The sequence below is a fragment of the Candoia aspera genome, chromosome 1 (assembly GCF_035149785.1).
Source record: "Candoia aspera isolate rCanAsp1 chromosome 1, rCanAsp1.hap2, whole genome shotgun sequence".
Taxonomy (NCBI): domain Eukaryota; kingdom Metazoa; phylum Chordata; class Lepidosauria; order Squamata; family Boidae; genus Candoia; species Candoia aspera.
In genome coordinates this window covers 223,740,979-223,758,174 of record NC_086153.1, presented here as the reverse complement: position 1 = coordinate 223,758,174, position 17,196 = coordinate 223,740,979, and the positions used below count along the sequence as shown (strand labels likewise).

Sequence of the window (17,196 nt, the reverse complement as noted above, 5' to 3'; positions counted from 1 at the left end):
AGGAGTCTTGCTCATGAAAACCCTTATTTTACAAATACAGTTTCAGTTATGTTAAGTCCATGGCATAGAATAACATTTAAGACATTCAAAACAATATGAGAGAGATATGAAAGAACATGAAAGCAATATATAAACTTTGTTTCTTCAATATCTATATATTCCATCCAAAACTCTCAAAGAGCATTGGGCTTCCCTATAGGGTGTCATTAAGAGTTCCTTGTATCAGACCCAGGGCATTTTTTCATTTAATTTTTATTATGGAAGACTCTTGAAACATATGGAACATACATGAACATATATAAACTCTCTCCTGAATTATATATATGGTTATATATGGGCTTGTTGATATCCCACCTCTTTTCTTCAGGCTGAAGAAGAATTAGTAAAAGCCCAGAAAGTATTTGAGGAGATGAACATTGATCTTCAGGAAGAACTGCCTTCACTATGGAATAGGTGAGCACTGGAAAAATGCTCTTTATTCTACCTATATATTTCTGGGAAGGAGAGGGGGGTCTCAGCGGAGGAATTAACAAAATCTTGATTGGTTCTTGCTCCAAGGAAGCTCAACTAAAGTATTCTGTCCATGCTATTCTGTTTCTTTTGCTAAGTGGAAATCACATGTTCCAGTCTACAAAAGAGGAATGAAGGAAATGAAAGCTGATTAACAAGTGGGGTAAAGCTGAAGGGAAAGCATCTGCCTGTATCTCCATTGACTTGTACTGTTTCATTTTCTAGCCGTGTTGGTTTCTATGTCAACACATTCCAGAATATTGCTGGCTTAGAAGAGAATTTTCATAAGGAAATGAGCAAGGTAAAGTTTCGAGGTGTTCTTCTTCCTATTGGTATGCCACACAGTTTCTCCTTCCTACTTTTTCTTATTATAAGGCAATTGTGTTAGCTGATGATGCTCAGGGATGCTGATACAGTTCTTTTTAATGTTTGATGTGTCTTTTTAACTAATAGCACTATTACTAATAGCAAAGTTGTACAGAGGTTTCACATTATTTACATTGATCACAGACCTGTGTGTGCTTTCCCATAGCTCATGGGAGCAATTTAAATAAAAAAGTGCTAGAACCAGACCACAGTAATGTTATGCTTATCAACTGTGCTGTACATTCTTCCAACACCATAGCAGTTTATCAGATGAAAACTTGGACAGGCTGTTTCTCTGGGGTAATTAGAGGTGATCCCGTTTCTCTCATTTTTCCTTGGGCAAAAGTGATGCCAGAAGATATCTGCATTTCATTAGAGTCAGAGAGATCCACTGACCACTGAGGCGCAGGGCTGCCAGCATAGATGAACTCCTTTCCTCAGGGCAAACACTGGTTTGGCCTGATGTCTATTTTAATGACAGACTGGGGTTCCATAGCAACCCAGGTGGGCAAGGTTGGCTGGCGATGGGCAGAGAGAGAAGAAGGCCGGCATTAAGTCCCAGTGAGAAACAAAGAGTCTGTATTGATGGAAGGGCCTGGAGCAGTTCAAATATGTGAAGCTGAGCCAGAGGAGGAGAAACTGAGAAAATGAAGAAACGTGAACTGAACTGTTTTTCGCTTTTTATTGTGTGTGCGTCAGTCACAGATTTTGCTCATATGGCATCTGTTTCAAAAAATGCCCCAGAGTACCTAGTGCTTTCAGTTTACTTTACTGTGATATGAAGGTGATATAAATGAACGGCATAATCCTTCACTTAGCAAAGTACCCTCTTCTTGGGATCCTCAGTGTACTTGTACGTTTCTGATAGGCTCTTTGTTATACTGACCTGTAATTTTTTTCCCCTTGTTTTGAACTTTTGTTTATTTATTGTCTCAGTTAAACCAAAACCTGAGTGATGTCCTTGTGACTCTAGAGAAAGAACATGCAACATGCACCTATCCCATTAAAGCTCAGCCAAGGTTAGTACGTGTAAACCAATGTCTATTTTTCAAGAAGAATGGAAACATCTTTTATTGTCAAAAGCTCGGCAGCACTATGTCCATCTATCTTATTCTGTGACTAGTGTCTTCTGATTACACTGATCATAACTTAGATTAAGTGTTTCTCTTTCCTTCCATCCTGGCCTCCCAGGAAACATCTCCCCAGTACTTTTCATGGTTAAATGTGCCATTTCCCTATCTGCCTCAAAACAAGGCACAGATCGAATTGTACATTAAAATGTGTGTGTGTATGTGTCTGCATGCATTTATTTAAACACATTTAAACAATATAACTACTTGAATAGCAGGAAAAAGGAAGAAATGTTGGAAAAGTGTAGGAAATGCTATATTTTCTTATGAATGGACTCTTCAGTCTTCAGCTATGGTATTTTTATCCCTAGACTGGCCCTCAGAAATTTAGCAATTGAAGCTTTTATGGAGATACAGTGATGGGAAAAGTACATTTCAGTACTTTTGGGCTAATGTTTAACTCACCAGAACTGATTCTGTTATAAAGCGGTCTTCTTGGCATAATATTCTGGTTTCCATATCTTTTTGTACGTCAGCGTTAAGTATGTCTAATAGAACTAATCACATATTCTTTTTCCATTTATCCTTGTCTCCATTTCCCTTCCCTTCCTCTGTTGTTTCCCTCTGTCAATTTTTAGATTGTAAGCTCCTTGGGGCAGGGACTTGTTCTCTTGTACTGTGTAAAATGCCATGCACATTGATGGTGCTATATAAATAATAATAAATAATAATAAACCTTATTCTCAGCTCTGGGGCTAAAGGCTGGCCCTTTGAGCTCCTTGACTCTGTTACTTATGATTTCTATTCTTAAGGGTCACAGCTCCATATCAGACACCTTTTAGCACAATTCCATAAAAAGAAATTAGGTTTACACAACAATAAATATATCTAGGATGGCATCTATAAGGTTGAATATATTAGTAAACAAGTCAGTGCAATTCTGGCATACAATTATATGCAGTGGCCACATTTAGATGATCATGTGTTTATCTGAACTGGAAAGCAGATCTACTGTATATACACTACACACATAAAGAATAATACTATAGAAGATTCATCACAATATTATATTAGTATTTTTGCTATACGATAAGGGTGCTTTTGAAATACCATAGGAAATTCAAGCAAAGCTGGTGAATGTCCTTTGATCTCCCCCCCCCCAGTATTTTAAGGTAATTATTGATGACTTTACTATTTACTGATGACTTTACTATTAAATTCAATATTTTTTTTATCAGTACTGTGAAATTCTGTGTGAAGGAATTCACTACAGATATATCTGATGAAGCCAATTCCAATTAGAGACAAGGAAAGGAAGAGGGCATGCAATCTGCCAAGATTATGAATATACAATATTTTCCCCAACCCTCAGCTCATACAGTTAAGAGGAAAGTAGGACTCACTTTTTGGAACAGATGGTTTCTGACTTTCATCCAAATATGCGAATGATGAAGCATTTTGGGAAGTCAGATTCCCAACTGCTCTGAGTCCTAGTTGCCGTATTCGCATTGATGAGATGAAATGTGCCAAGCCATCATTAGGGAAAGATTACTATGGCCTGACTGTACTTCTTTTGGAAAGCAAATGGAAGTTAACATGGTTCCTTATTTATGTGAAACTACTCCTGCACACACAGCAGAACAAAGGGAAGATGAATCTGGAAATTGAATTGGCATCGGAAAATCTAGCAGTTCCTGTATTCTTGGCAATGAGTTGAACACTTTAGGTTTTCCAAAGAGAGAGAGCATAATTTAGACCCTCTATAAACACAATTCCACCCAACACTAAATAAAACAGATCTGTGATAAAATAATGGAAAAAGATACAAGAAGAATGAAGAAAGAATGGGAGAGACTGAACAAATAAATGGAGTCAACAGTAATACTCTTATTTTATATAATAAGTTAAGATCTCCCCAAATAATACAGCAACAAGCAGAGAGAAAGAAGAGCACTGAACTGATTGATGAAGATCTGTAAACACTAACCTGGTAGTAAGCAACCAGTGGGGCTTGACTTTTGAGTAAATATGCATACGATTGCTCTCTTAAATGGATAGGAACCATGACAAGAATAATTACTTTGTTCCCTTTAAGTGAAATTTTCTTTATCCATTCTACTTGGATTAATGTAATTTCAATACTGTGATTATTTCAGTGCTATAGATTCCTTTCTATTGATACCTCATCTGAAAGGAGTTACGCCATGCTTGAACCAAGTATTTGTTTTGTTCTTTCTATGAAGTCTGTCTGAATAGCACTGGGTTAGGCATAACAGTAGAGTTGAAGCCAAAAATAAGGTTTCAGATAAAAATGCAAAATTAAAGTCCCCCGTTGGGGGAGATGGGCGGTGATACAAATTTAAGTAAATAAATAAATAAAGTGGAAACTAGGCACTATTGTATCAATTATATTTACAAGCCAAAAGTATTTCATAAAATACCTTATCTGTGTACTTTGGAAATAGCGATAGAAATAGAGGTGGAAAAAACTGTATATCACTGATAGCTTAGAAAGGGCAAGAAGGCCCATCATAAGAAAGATATTATGTGATGGTGTGAGGATACCAGTACCCCAACAGATCTGACATCTATTTTCAGCTGACATAATCCAATGTACCACAGTAGTTCAAACAATTGGGGGAGATGGGCGGTGATATAAATTTAATAAATAAATAAATAAAATAAATTTATGCTTTGTGGGAATTGATTTTTCAGGACACCCTCACCCATTCTGTACCATAATTTGGGATCTTAATGTCAAATTAGTGTCTGGTTGGGCTTGTGGATGGTATTAAGAAAATATGTAATTGACCTAATCCATGTGGCTACGGGGCTTCTGAGATCACATTAGTGCTGTAACATGATCCCACTGGAAAACGATTCCCATGTTGCTAATGTAATGTTTAAAGAAGATCAGTTTTCTCAAATTACAAGCAGACACTTTTCAAGGCTCGCAGTGTTCATTGATCTTGTGATAGACCTGGCAACATTAGTTGCCAAAACTCAGCCCTCTGCTGGAACTATTGGGTACTTCTTCTTAGCCCTCTTCCAATCATCAACATTTCTTTTCCAATACAACTTTGATGTAATCTGAGGAAAGTGGTGACAAGTATCCTGCTCTTCCTCTTTCCTCTTCCCATCCACTGGGCACTGCCATAGCACTTAATGGATGTATTTTTTAGTTGAAAATGTCCAGTGTGCATACCTGTTACCATGCTAAGATGACACACTGGGACACATGAACGAATATCTTCACAGTAATTGCATTAGCTCATGCACGGAATCTTCACCTTTCTTTCTCATTGGTTGAGCCGTGTTGTAATGGAGATCACTTACGTGTGCCGTCCTCAACAGAAAGAAAACTAAACTCTTCTCCAGGCTGAGGAAAACGATGAGCAGGTACCAGAATGGCAAAGTGCATTCTCCACATGGTCTGATTTGGATGACAAAGGCAAAAGCCAGGCTGCATTCTAACAGCATAGTGCATTGGTAGCTTGATGACTATAGGGGTTTTTCCTTTTTTTCTTTGCATGACTTAAACCACTTTGTCTCAGAATTGTTTGAGTTTGCCTTTGTGTGTGTCTGAATAATCCAAATACTTTATTGTTTGTTTTAATCTCACCATCCCCCTTTTATACATTTTCAGTGGAAGATCTGTGGAATTTATGATGAAAGTCTTTATGTTTCCTAATACATTCCTCAAGAATAGCTGTAATACTTTGTGCTCTGTACCTAGAGATAAATGCTTATCAGGACAACCAGATAACCTAACTCTGTTTGCTTTAGTGGGTTATGATATTGTACCCTTCCAAATGAGGAAAGGGTGTTGCTTTTCCTTTAATGTTTCAGACTGAATTGGGCCCCTATTTTACACATACTATACAGAGCTAGTAGGAATACCAAGTTAGATTTGAACTAAGGCCTGTTAAGGAACTAAAGATACTACTTCACTAGAAATCTATGTATCATTTGTTGTAAATTTCTGCTTGATATTTGTAAGGCTTCTGTGATCTCTTTGCAAGAGCTTAAGTTAATATGATGTAGCAATAGACATAAACAGTGCTGAAGGAGGATGATAGACTTTTGCAGTTCGAGTAACTACGGAGAAAATTTCAGTATTTTTTTGAGGAATATGGAACTTGATATATATATATAAGTAGAGTTTTTGTTTGTTTCAGAGCAATTGTTATATAGCTGGACATTTTGGTCACATTTCCTCATATAGCATCCTATGTCTTCCACAACAAAAGTGGTAAATTATAATAGTGCTCCTGTTCTTTCTCCATATTCTGCTGGCTTGCCTCCCAGAAAATATTTGAGTTTTGAAGCTAGCTGCCCTGTTATGACTGTGTGACCCACGTTCCCTTTTAAAAATAGGAAACTTCTGAAATATTTGCAATCCAATATTTATGAGGAAAGAGAAGGAGGAAAATTAGCTCTTTACTCCATCAAATTCTGAGTAAAGAGCCCTTATGACTCCTGTTGTTCCTTTGTGAAAGTCATTTGGAAAGTAACTTTTTTTCTTCCTTTGCTTTTTGTGACTTGATCACAAATCATGATTTCTATCCTGAAGAGATTAGTATCAGTTGCATAGAGGGAAAAAAAACCTCCCTAGAAAGAATATGGACTTCAAAGGAGAGAAAAAACTAAACAGCTTCTTGGAGTACATGGTGTCTTATTACAAACTATTGTAATACATGTTTTCTATACTAACTGGCTTGCTGAATAAATATGCATGATGGCTGCTATTACTAAGTGACTTTGAGTAACGAGAGTTCTCAATTGTTTCATTTCCACCAACTCTCTGTCTTTTGATAAGATTTGAGTCTAAGGAGGCACAATAAAAGACAGAAGATAGACATGGTTGAGGTGTGATTTGGTGGCTTACCTTTGATTATTTGCATCTTCATCTTCCAGATGATTCTCCAGCGGTCAATGGGTTATAGTTAGAACCTCTTAGAACCAAGAACCACATATGTTTACCTAAGCATAAATCATACGGAATTTAGGACAATTTATTTCCCAGTGCAAATTCGCAATAGAGATGATCTGAATTTTTTTAAAAAAAATTCTATTGCTATATATCAGTAGTTTCGATTTTTTTTGTTTTAAACCCTAACATTTGAATATTTAGTTGACAAAATGTAGTGTGGAAAGCAAGCTTTCATCACTTTTTTTGTTAGTCTGGTCCATTTTTCAACCTTTTGCTTTGCATTGTTTAAATAAGAAATCAGCTGCCTCATCCCTCTAAGCCACATGGCTATCCAGTGACATTCATGATTAAAAGATCAAAGTACTGATTGTATAACACAGAACACTGTGCAGGATCACCAAAAAAAAATACTCAGGAGATTAAAATTTCTATTCTTCCTTGGATCTCAGAGATCTGCTTATTTCTAATGCACTGTATAATAAATCTTAGGGAATATTCAAGAGCTCAGCTATATTGTAGACAAACTTTGACACCGCAGGCATTGCAGTTTAGACCAGAGCATGGAGATGTTGGTTTTTGTTACCCCTTTTTAAAAAAGCAAAAACAAAGTTCTTTCTTTTCCTCTATATTGCAGTTCAAATCAGTACCCCTCCCCTATCTGTTGTTTGGCAGTGGAATGGAAAATCTCTTTGGTAGCTTCCTGTGACAAATTATGCCTATTATTATTGGAGGGAGGGAACTTCTGCTGGAATTGCATTGGATCTCCCTATGTCCCTCAGTGGTTGTTGTTTACTGCTTAAAATATTTCTATACATACAGGCATTGCCAAGCTATATGTTAGGCATCACACCGTTTGGTTCTAAGAGTTTCCATCACTAGCACTGCTCATCCCTTAAACTAGCTATATGCTGTATGCTTTGGGAGTTAGGCCTTGGCAGTGTTTCAGCTTTACATTATTTTTCTCTTCTTTTGATATGGAACACACATGCACTTTACTACACATTAAAGTAATATCAGCAGATACTGTATATTCCAAACAACGCAAGTGAAAGAAGCATTTCAGCATATTCCAAGAAATATAAAAGCCTACTCAGATATCAAGTCTGTAATGCTTTCTCTTGCTTCCTTACAGTGACAGCACAAAAGCAAACAAACCTCCTTCATCTCCACCTGATGGGACTCCCATCACCAGTCCTGAGATCAAGGCCGTCAACCATGAACCAGAGCCATCCACTTTGGAAACTCCTGGGGGAGGCATTCCCAAGTCTCCTTCTCAGGTAGTGAGAGCAGCTGCTGTACTTTCCTTGGGGATTTACATATTTCTATTACATATTTACATATTTCTGTTACATAGGATACTTTGGCTGCATCTCTAGATCAATTACTTTTTTCATTCAGGTTCTTTAATAGCTTTAGGCAAGCTGCACTATTTCTCTTTTTCTTTAAAGTTGTAATTTCTTAATCCAGTGTTCTGTTTAGAAACAAGCTGGTTTGTATAATGTAATTGATGTAATACATAGTTCATAAGAGCAAGAAAAGACATGGCTAAATAAGATGTCTTGGCATGTATAAACTCTGAGTAAACTAGTCAACGGCAACATCAGCAGGGTACTAGAATGAAAACATTTTGGAGTAAGCCTTCTGAGCTATTTTCAGAGACATCGGTAATGAACTGGAGATTGCTTTTAGACTAGAAGAGATTTTCCAGTAGGAGTAATACATAGTCTTCACTTTGCAAATTGTTTAATGGCTTTATAAAAGGCAAGGCACAGCCATTAAAAAATATTTTATTTATTTATTTATTTATTTATTTATTTATTTATTTATTAAACACATTTATATGGCCGCCCAACTCACACATAGTGACTCTGGGTGGCTTACAAGATTAAAAACCAATAAAACACTTGACATACTACCAAATGTGAAGCCAATTTTTTTAGAATTCTACCCTCTGTCTGGAAATGACATCATACATACATATTTGGATCAACAGGGTGAACAATATTTGCAGCACTCTTTCTGATGAGATTTCCCCCTCCATCTATTAATGGGGCAATGGAAACATGCTGCTTTGTTTATTTGACTCTGTTGGACTGAAACAACTGTCATTTGGACAAGAAGTTGGATCATAAGCCCCCATGTTCATGCCATCAATTTGCTTATAAGAACAGAAACACTACTGGGGCCTAGCGGCTGTCAAGCAGCAATTTTGGCTTTAATAATACTATCATAAGAAGTATGTCTTATTTGAGATGCATCTTGCTGAATGTTTTGTTTCAGCAAAACAAAACTAATAGAATGCCATGGGGCCAGCCATTGTGTGAGTAGTTTTCATTTGGATAAACTTGCTGAGATAATGCCGATAGGATACATAACATACACACACACTGCACCTACATTTTTATATATGTGCAACGTTTTCAGTATTTTCTCTTTACAGATATATGCATGTATATATATATGTCTAAAGGCATGTTCTAACCAATCTTGAAAACTTCTTTGGTTGCTTTTTAAATATTTATTTACTTTCTTTTTTTACTCTAACAATATTGCTATTGAGGTGGCTTCCTGGAGTTCTAAATAAGAAGTCACTTGGCTAAACTTGAATAGAAATTATTTCCATAGTTCAGGACATTTTTGTGATCATTAATGTAATAAGCTACCTAATTTGTAAATGAGTTATCTGAGTTTTAATATAATGTACTGAAAGGGTATCTGGACATACACAAATACTACATTGTACTTGATAACTAGATTCCTACTCTGGTGGTTTTTGTTTAAATGAGCAAACAATTCAGAGCCATCATCAGGGGTGTAAGGTTAGCATGCTTAGGCAAATGTCAAGCTCTTGAGGATATGTGCTATTGACTGCAAATTTACTGTGACAGAGCAGCAATATCTGCTGCTTGCCTTCTTTTTCCAGATAATTGTGGGATTGTAATCTTTTTGGAAAGGCTTCCTCAACGCATTGCAGCTTGTTTTTATTTCTTCTTCCGTTCTGGGTAGAGATAGAAGAGCAGGCAGCAATAGTTGTGGCCCCATTGTCATGAACAGCTCCTTGTCTTCTAAAATTGTACAGGTGCTGAGAAGGAAGAATCACTGTGGGGGACACCAGAATGCATAAGGCGTAGATCTTCTCAGATTAATCTTTAGCATGGCCTTTCAGCCAGAAGACTGCTCAGTGTCCTACACTTTGAGCTGGGCTTGATTTGGCTGTATCCGTTGTAGAATTTTGCCATTTATCTTCATGCTGAGAAATTATTTTCAGATCCTTCCAAGAATTTAGAGAAAGCTAATAATGAAGGTTTTAGACATTTCATAAATTGTATAAAATGACGAGGTATCTTGTTTGACATAATTGTATTGTTTTTCCATAGAAAATACCCATCAGCTAACAAAAGTCAGATTCATTATAATAAATATCTAGTGTATTCACGAACACAATAATGCAGAATACTAATTCATAAGGGAGAATTGATAATTCAGCTAATCTATTTCTATCCTTCCCTACCAATGTTGTAGGATCTTCTACGTTCAGCAATTTTGCCTGCGTTGTACATACCCATTTTCTTCTCAGTTTTGGACTTAGATTAAGTAGGCTTTTGAAATACCACGGCATCCTGCAAACTCTGTGAATAGAAGTAGCAGTAAGAGTAGCATAGACACCATCAGCAAGGCTTCTGTCATACCATCTTCAACTGTCTGAAAAATCATTGTTCTTTCCAGTCCTCTCCCACCCCCACCTCCCAAAAGAAAGAACACCTAAGAAGCATTCTTGCTCCCAGGACAAGGGGCTACTCACACCATCGCACAAGGAGAAAGCATATGTGGTACACACTGCCCTCAGCTGGTCCTTCTCTGTCGATGCATTGTTATCACTCACTATGCTTAACAACAGAGGCAAAATCAAGAGACCTTAAAATAATCCTGTAAAAGGATTAATTTCAGTCTCTTCATAAAATTGTTGTATGATTAAGGCATCTACAAATCATGGAATCCCTTAGTAAACACAATAAGGGGTACTTCTAATTGACCCTTTTAGCATAGTGGTACAATTTGTACCTGCAGTAAATTGTACATTCAACGTTAGGAGGAAAAAATGAACCTTGGTATAAGATTTTCAAGGCGTATTTGGCAAAATTTAGAGACATTGATAGAATGCTCTAATCACCCTTCCCCTCCTGTAAATATAAGAAAATCTTATACAATTGCAGATAGCCTCTTCTTTTAAAACTCTGTGTACTTTGATGAATTATTTAATTTGAAATTAAAAAAAAAAGCTTTCTCTCCCAGTTCTTCTTGCTAGAATACAATATCTGTCACCATAACAGAATCCGACCGAGCGATTTCTGCTCAGTTATTGCAAGGATGCATCATTCAAACATAAAACAATATTGTTATGAGAGAAAAAAAATTGCAAAAGTTCAGACAAATTAATCCCCTCCCAAAAGGCTGGTATGGAACAGACTATGTGCCATTTAATGGAATATGTACAAAACTTGGATTTTTAAAAAATTACAAGTAGAACCTTTAATAGTTCCAAAGTTCTGGAGATGGAATATAACAAAGAACCAAATAATATAGCAGACTGTAGGGTTTGGCGTGAAAAACCAAAGTCTAAATTAATATAGAAGAGAAATAAAGCTTTTTGAACCCTAAGAACAATTATTAAGAGCACTATACGAATGCTAGATAAACCACTTCTGAGATATATTTATTTTTTTATCCTGCCTTCATTATTTTTTTTATAAATAACTCAAGGTGGCGAACATTCCTAATACTCCTTCCTCCTCCTATTTTCCCCACAACAACAACCCTGTGAATATCTATTTATTTATATTTCTACATTTCTGTTCACTCATGGTACAAGTATTCTCTCCAACCTAACAGAGCAGCCCTGGATTAACTATAAGCAAAATAAGCAGATGTTTAGGGCACCAAGGGAAGGGGGGCAGCACAGAGTTTTACCCCCTAGCTATGATGCCCTTAACTCTTTTACTGCCACACTCAAGTCATTTTTTTTGTAATTGTCCTTTTCTTCCATATCTGACTTTAATTTGCATTGTTAAAAAAAACTTTTTCTTTGGCATGGCGAGTGACTAAAGTTTAAAAGTTTGGTTTGAAGGTGTCATCAGAGATCACATTTGTTTCCTTCCCATGGCTTCCATCAAGGGGCACAATTTTTGGGCTGTGTTTAGGGCATCAATTGGCCTTAATCTGGTCCTGCAACAGAGTGGTTGAAACTGGCCATGAAATGTGGAATTCCAAAAGGGAAATCTTTTCACTGGGTCAGTTATTACCCTGCCAGACCTATCACATAGATGTGGAAGAAATAATAAACATGGGAATGAGAATGATTTCACCATCCCACTGATGTTAATTAAGGTGAAACTGCTTCAATTTAATTTTCATACAGTAGCATTAAGGGACTTTAGAGACTCTTACATTCTTTTCCCCTTTTTGTAAAGTACTTCAGGTGCCTGTTCTAAAGAAAAGCATGTAGCTGCTTGCAGAAAAGATAACAAAACAGCCTCAGCAGACAACCAGAGGACACGAATGCTCCCAGAAGACGAATACAGTGTAGTATCACATCCAAGAATGTAAATCTCTGATAAGCATGGAAAGTGATGAACTGGAAAATGAAAAATGTAATACTGTATTATAAAATAGTTCTATATAAGAAGAAACAGATTTGATCTCTAAGCTAGGGAATTTAAAAATCCTTGTTAACAGCAGTTTCTATAGAAGCAGAACCAACTATAAATGTTTGTGACAATGGCCAATATAAATATCCAAAAATCCATGGGTGAAGTGCCCTTTCATTACAATGATTTTAAACTGATTGAAACAAAGAATAATGACAATGCATTGTTATCTACCCAAGATGCTCAAATGAAAACATTTGAAATGCAAAAATTAGCATGTTTGGAGAATGAAGCTTACACAGATAATTAAGTTCTTATGGGATCAGATAGCAATTTCCGTAAGAACTATTACATTAAATAGGTCTTCTCCTGAAATGGCCTCCTGCAAAGTATGAGCTGACCCCATTGGTTTATAGCTGGCTCTGCCAGGTAATGAAGAGTAAAATCTATCAACATGCACTGACCTAAATATAATTTTAGCTGAAGATATGATCCTACAGCAAGTGGAAAACAAGACTTCTCCTTTGCAATGAACATCTGTGGTGTAGCCTTGAGAGCAATATAGCTGAAAACCTAATGGGCAGAATTAATATGATGCTGCAATTCAGTCACTGCAGTGCTCTTAAGCAGAGAGCAAAGAAGGCAGCAAATTTTAAAGAGGAAGGAAGTCTGTTACAACAAATGTTCTTATCTGATTTAAATATGAAAGGGAGGCAGGAAATTTGCTGAAGCTGGTCATGGAAGATACGTTAGTCGACCAGGTATTTTCTGTGATACAAGAAACAACTGGAATCATTGCCCCAAGGTGCTTCTTCACTACAAAACTGATTAGGTCTGGAAAGGTCAGGATGAGATGCAACTGGTCTTTTGGAACACTGCTGACTGGCATTTCAAGTCAGGACCTTTCCTTTAGAACTTGATTTGTAAATGTGACGTCATATTGCTTGCAGATGAATAGGGTAAAAGAAGAATTAGAGTAGCATTAGAGTGTCAAAATATTATCTTTAAACAGATCTCAGTGAGATCAGAGATCGAGTCAGGAGTGGATGAATCATTTTTATTTCCAATCAGCTCCAAACCATAAACACTATTGCATCATCTTGCAATCCTTTAGCCTTGACCACAGAAATAACCATGGAGCGATATAGTTATACAGTAATTAATGTTTGTTTTCTCACTGTGACTGCTAACTTAAGTAAATGATTTATGGAATAAAAAGAACCACCCACCTAGGAGAAAAGAAGATCCATGGTGGAATCAGCCATGCTGTTCTAAAAATAAAAAGATTAGTTATGGTGGATGACATTTGGCACAGATGAAGGCACAGAACCAACAAACCTTCCAAACATACCCCCACCGGTGGTATCCAATAGCTATTAAGCACCCATACTAGCAGAGCTCATCTCCACCCTGGCCCCAACGCCTGGGAGAACAGCCAGGTCTTCAGCGCCTTCCAAATCTCTGGGGGGATGTTGTTCCACAGGGCAGGTGCATCTTGTTGGGGATCCAACAAGATGACATTGTTTAATAAAAGGGACCCGGAGCATACCCTCTCTGCTAGATATGGTGGGGTGGGCAGAAACTATAGGAGAAAGGCACTCCTGCAAGTAGCCTGGCCCTATGCCATTAAGGGCTTTATAGGTGATGACTAGCACCTTGAATTGCACCCAGAAGCCTACTGGGAGCCCATGCAGCCTGCGGAGCAGCGGTGTTACATGGATGTAATGAGAAATGCCAAAAACTGCCTGTACTGCTGCATTCTGGACAAGCTGCAGCTTCTGATTGCTCTTCAAGGGCAGCTCCATGTAGAATGCATTACAGTAATCCAAATGGGAGGTGACTGAGGCAAGGTCACCATAAGCAAGGCCTCCCAGTCCAGGTAAGGGTGCAGTTGGTGCACAAGACAAACCTATGCAAAAGCCCCCCTGGCTACGGCAGCCACTGGCTCTTCAAGCAGAAGCCAAGAGTCCAGGAGGACCCCCAGATGGTGCACCAACTCTGGCTGGGGAAGTGCACCCCCATGCAGAGTTGAAGATGGAAAACCTTCAGAACCAGGGGCCTTAAAACCCACAGTGACTCTGTCTTGCCAGGGTTGAGCTGAAGTCTGTTCACTCTCATCCAGACCCTCACAGCCTCCAGGGACTAGGAAAGGACCTTGACAGCATCACTTGATTGGCTGAGGGAAGAGATGTGCAACTGGGTATCATCAACATACTGATGATACCACACCCCATGACCTCAGTCAGTGTCTTCATGTAGATGTTAAATAGGAGTGGGGAAAAGGTAGAGCCCTCAGGCACCCCAAAAAATAGGGGCCTCAGGTTCAACCTCTCCCCCCACCCCCGCACCAGCACTGACTGGAACCGACCCTGGAGAAAGGAGGAGAAACACCGTAACACGGTGCTCCTACTCCTAACCCCCTGAGCTGGCCCAGAAGGATACCATGATGATGATATCGAAGACTGCTGAGAGATCAAGGAGGGCCAGGATGGATGCACTACATATTACCTTATTATCCATTTTATAAAGGACTTCAAAAAGTTTAATACAATTGTTGCACATAACCCAGGTAGGTTAGAGACAGAATATATAAATATAGTACTGGGTGATCAGTTTATATGTCTGTATCAAAGGCAGTCATGAAATTTTGTTCAATCATCACCGATTCTTGAAAAATTCTGAAAAATAATATTCTCTTATTTATTTTTGGGATTTACTATTTATCTTTCAAATCATTGTTTTTTCTTCTATTTACAAATGTGTTTTTTACTTTTAAGGTTGATCTTTGACGATAAATAAAACTGAATAAGTTAAAAAAAAAAGAATGCAGTCAAATTTAGAACAAGCTTAACATGTTCTAAGAACTGCCAAAAAGCAACTGTGCAAGTTGTGTGTTGTGTGAGTTGTCCTTTTGCCCTTCCTATGACCTGGCACACAACTGACCAACTGTAGAAGTTCATCAGTGACTAGTGGCTTATTCTTATCAAAGTCTCTATCTAGGCATATTTGCTTACTTAGCGCAGGGTAGATTTGTATATCATTTTGATGGAGAAACATTTTCAGAACAGTCAAACAACTAATTACCATGGAAAATCAACTTACTGCTCTGACATTCTACCTAGAACTGAGACTCATCCCAACTAATTTAGAAACCTAAGACTGTGAAGAGATCTGAGAAGGGAAGTTATAGTACAGAAGAGAAAATCAGTATGTAATAGATCCTGTTGATGTGATCCTGTGTGGCCTATGCTATCAAAAGAAATGAAAATCCTTAATGTAAAATGTGTAGGAGAACAGGGATTCCCAAACCAGCTTAATTTTTTCTGTGGCTATCTGTGATGTCATGATTCCAAAAGAATCAGACCTAATTTCTATTAGTTAACACTGAGTAATGTTTAAGCTACCCATTGGCATTATTACTATCCCATTATATTGATAAAGATTGGGTTTTACATTATTGGGAGTCTCGTGTATTGGAATCAGTCAAAGCTGGTTGGAAACCCTTTTCTCTATGGAGATAGATATTGCTGCAAAATTGGTATCCTTGGCTTCACAGCATGTAAAAAATAGTAATGCAGAATTTCCCACATTGTTGCTCCAGAAAGTTGCACAGACTCTAAATATGTGTGCATGACATATCTTATGCATATTAATTATGTTACGCTTCTCCTCTGCAGAAGGGAAACCTGCCCACGACTGAAGTGTAATTAATGATGCAAAGCTTTTTGGAAGAGTGTGATTGTTTTCCCTTCTTCCCATGTGTTTTTGTTCTGACCCTCTTTGTAGGTGTGTGTATAAGTGTGTAATTGTTTTTACTTTGCTAACCTGGTTCCTGTCTCTGGTTTTTTGGGTGTCGCTGTTTGTTCCGTCGCCATGTGTTCCCTTGCATGCAGTTGAGGAAGGGTCCTCCTGTGCCGCCACCTCCAAAACTCACTCCATCCAAGGAGATGAAGCAGGAGAACATCATCAACCTGTTTGATGACAATTTTGTCCCAGAGATCAGTGTGACAACCCCCTCACAGGTTAGCTTCTCCTTCTTCCCTGCCCTTTCTTGTCCTTTCTTCTATCTGTTTCCCCTTCATTTCCCCCACTTTTTCCTTACTAGAGGTGTCAGGCCAAGAAAACTGTTCAGGGGGTCAGCAGTCAAAGAGATCTGAATTGGGCCAAAGGATAATGAGTTTGAACCCCAAAGAATTGGTTTGGAACCTTGATCTGAAATAGAATGGAGAAGAAAGCATATTGTACAGAGGGCACCTGCTGTCTTCCTTGGTGTCCTTCAACATGATCTCTGAGCTAAATAGGAGAAGGGGGGGGGGGAGTGGAATGGCAAAAGGCATAGAAAACACTGTGCCTAAGAGCACAGATTTTTAAGCCTCCCTCCCATCAAATGATCCCAGCACTCTAGCCACTCTATAAGCAGGAGTTCTCATACAATCTGCTGGAACCCCCAGGAGGCTGGGAACAGCTTGAGCACATACCTTTTTTTAATCTGACCAGACTTGCCCAGACAAAATCAGAGCATTGTCAAAACTCACTCTGGGCTTTGCTCCTCATTTGCCCACACAAAGTTGCAGTGGACAGGTACAGGATGGCAATGGCTGATTAATTAAAGTATAATTATTAAGAGTGCTATATTTATTTCTTCCCCAAAGGAAATCATTATTATTGTTTA

At 38.0% G+C, this 17,196-nt stretch overlaps 1 protein-coding gene across 12 annotated transcripts in view; it reads left to right on the top strand.

Annotated features, from left to right (window-relative positions):
- BIN1 (bridging integrator 1) overlaps positions 1-17,196 on the top strand; it is a 106,835-nt gene that overhangs the window by 74,281 nt on the left and 15,358 nt on the right. For 8 of the 12 annotated variants that reach the window (XM_063288818.1, XM_063288827.1, XM_063288823.1 and 5 more), the window contains 6 exons: positions 368-453; positions 736-811; positions 1,813-1,895; positions 5,301-5,345; positions 8,012-8,156; positions 16,418-16,546. In XM_063288818.1, coding sequence (XP_063144888.1) covers positions 368-453; positions 736-811; positions 1,813-1,895; positions 5,301-5,345; positions 8,012-8,156; positions 16,418-16,546 — 564 coding nt within the window. The remainder of the gene's footprint in view (positions 1-367; positions 454-735; positions 812-1,812; positions 1,896-5,300; positions 5,346-8,011; positions 8,157-16,417; positions 16,547-17,196) is intronic. The other 4 variants (XM_063288820.1, XM_063288824.1, XM_063288828.1 and 1 more) reach the window with 3 other exon arrangements.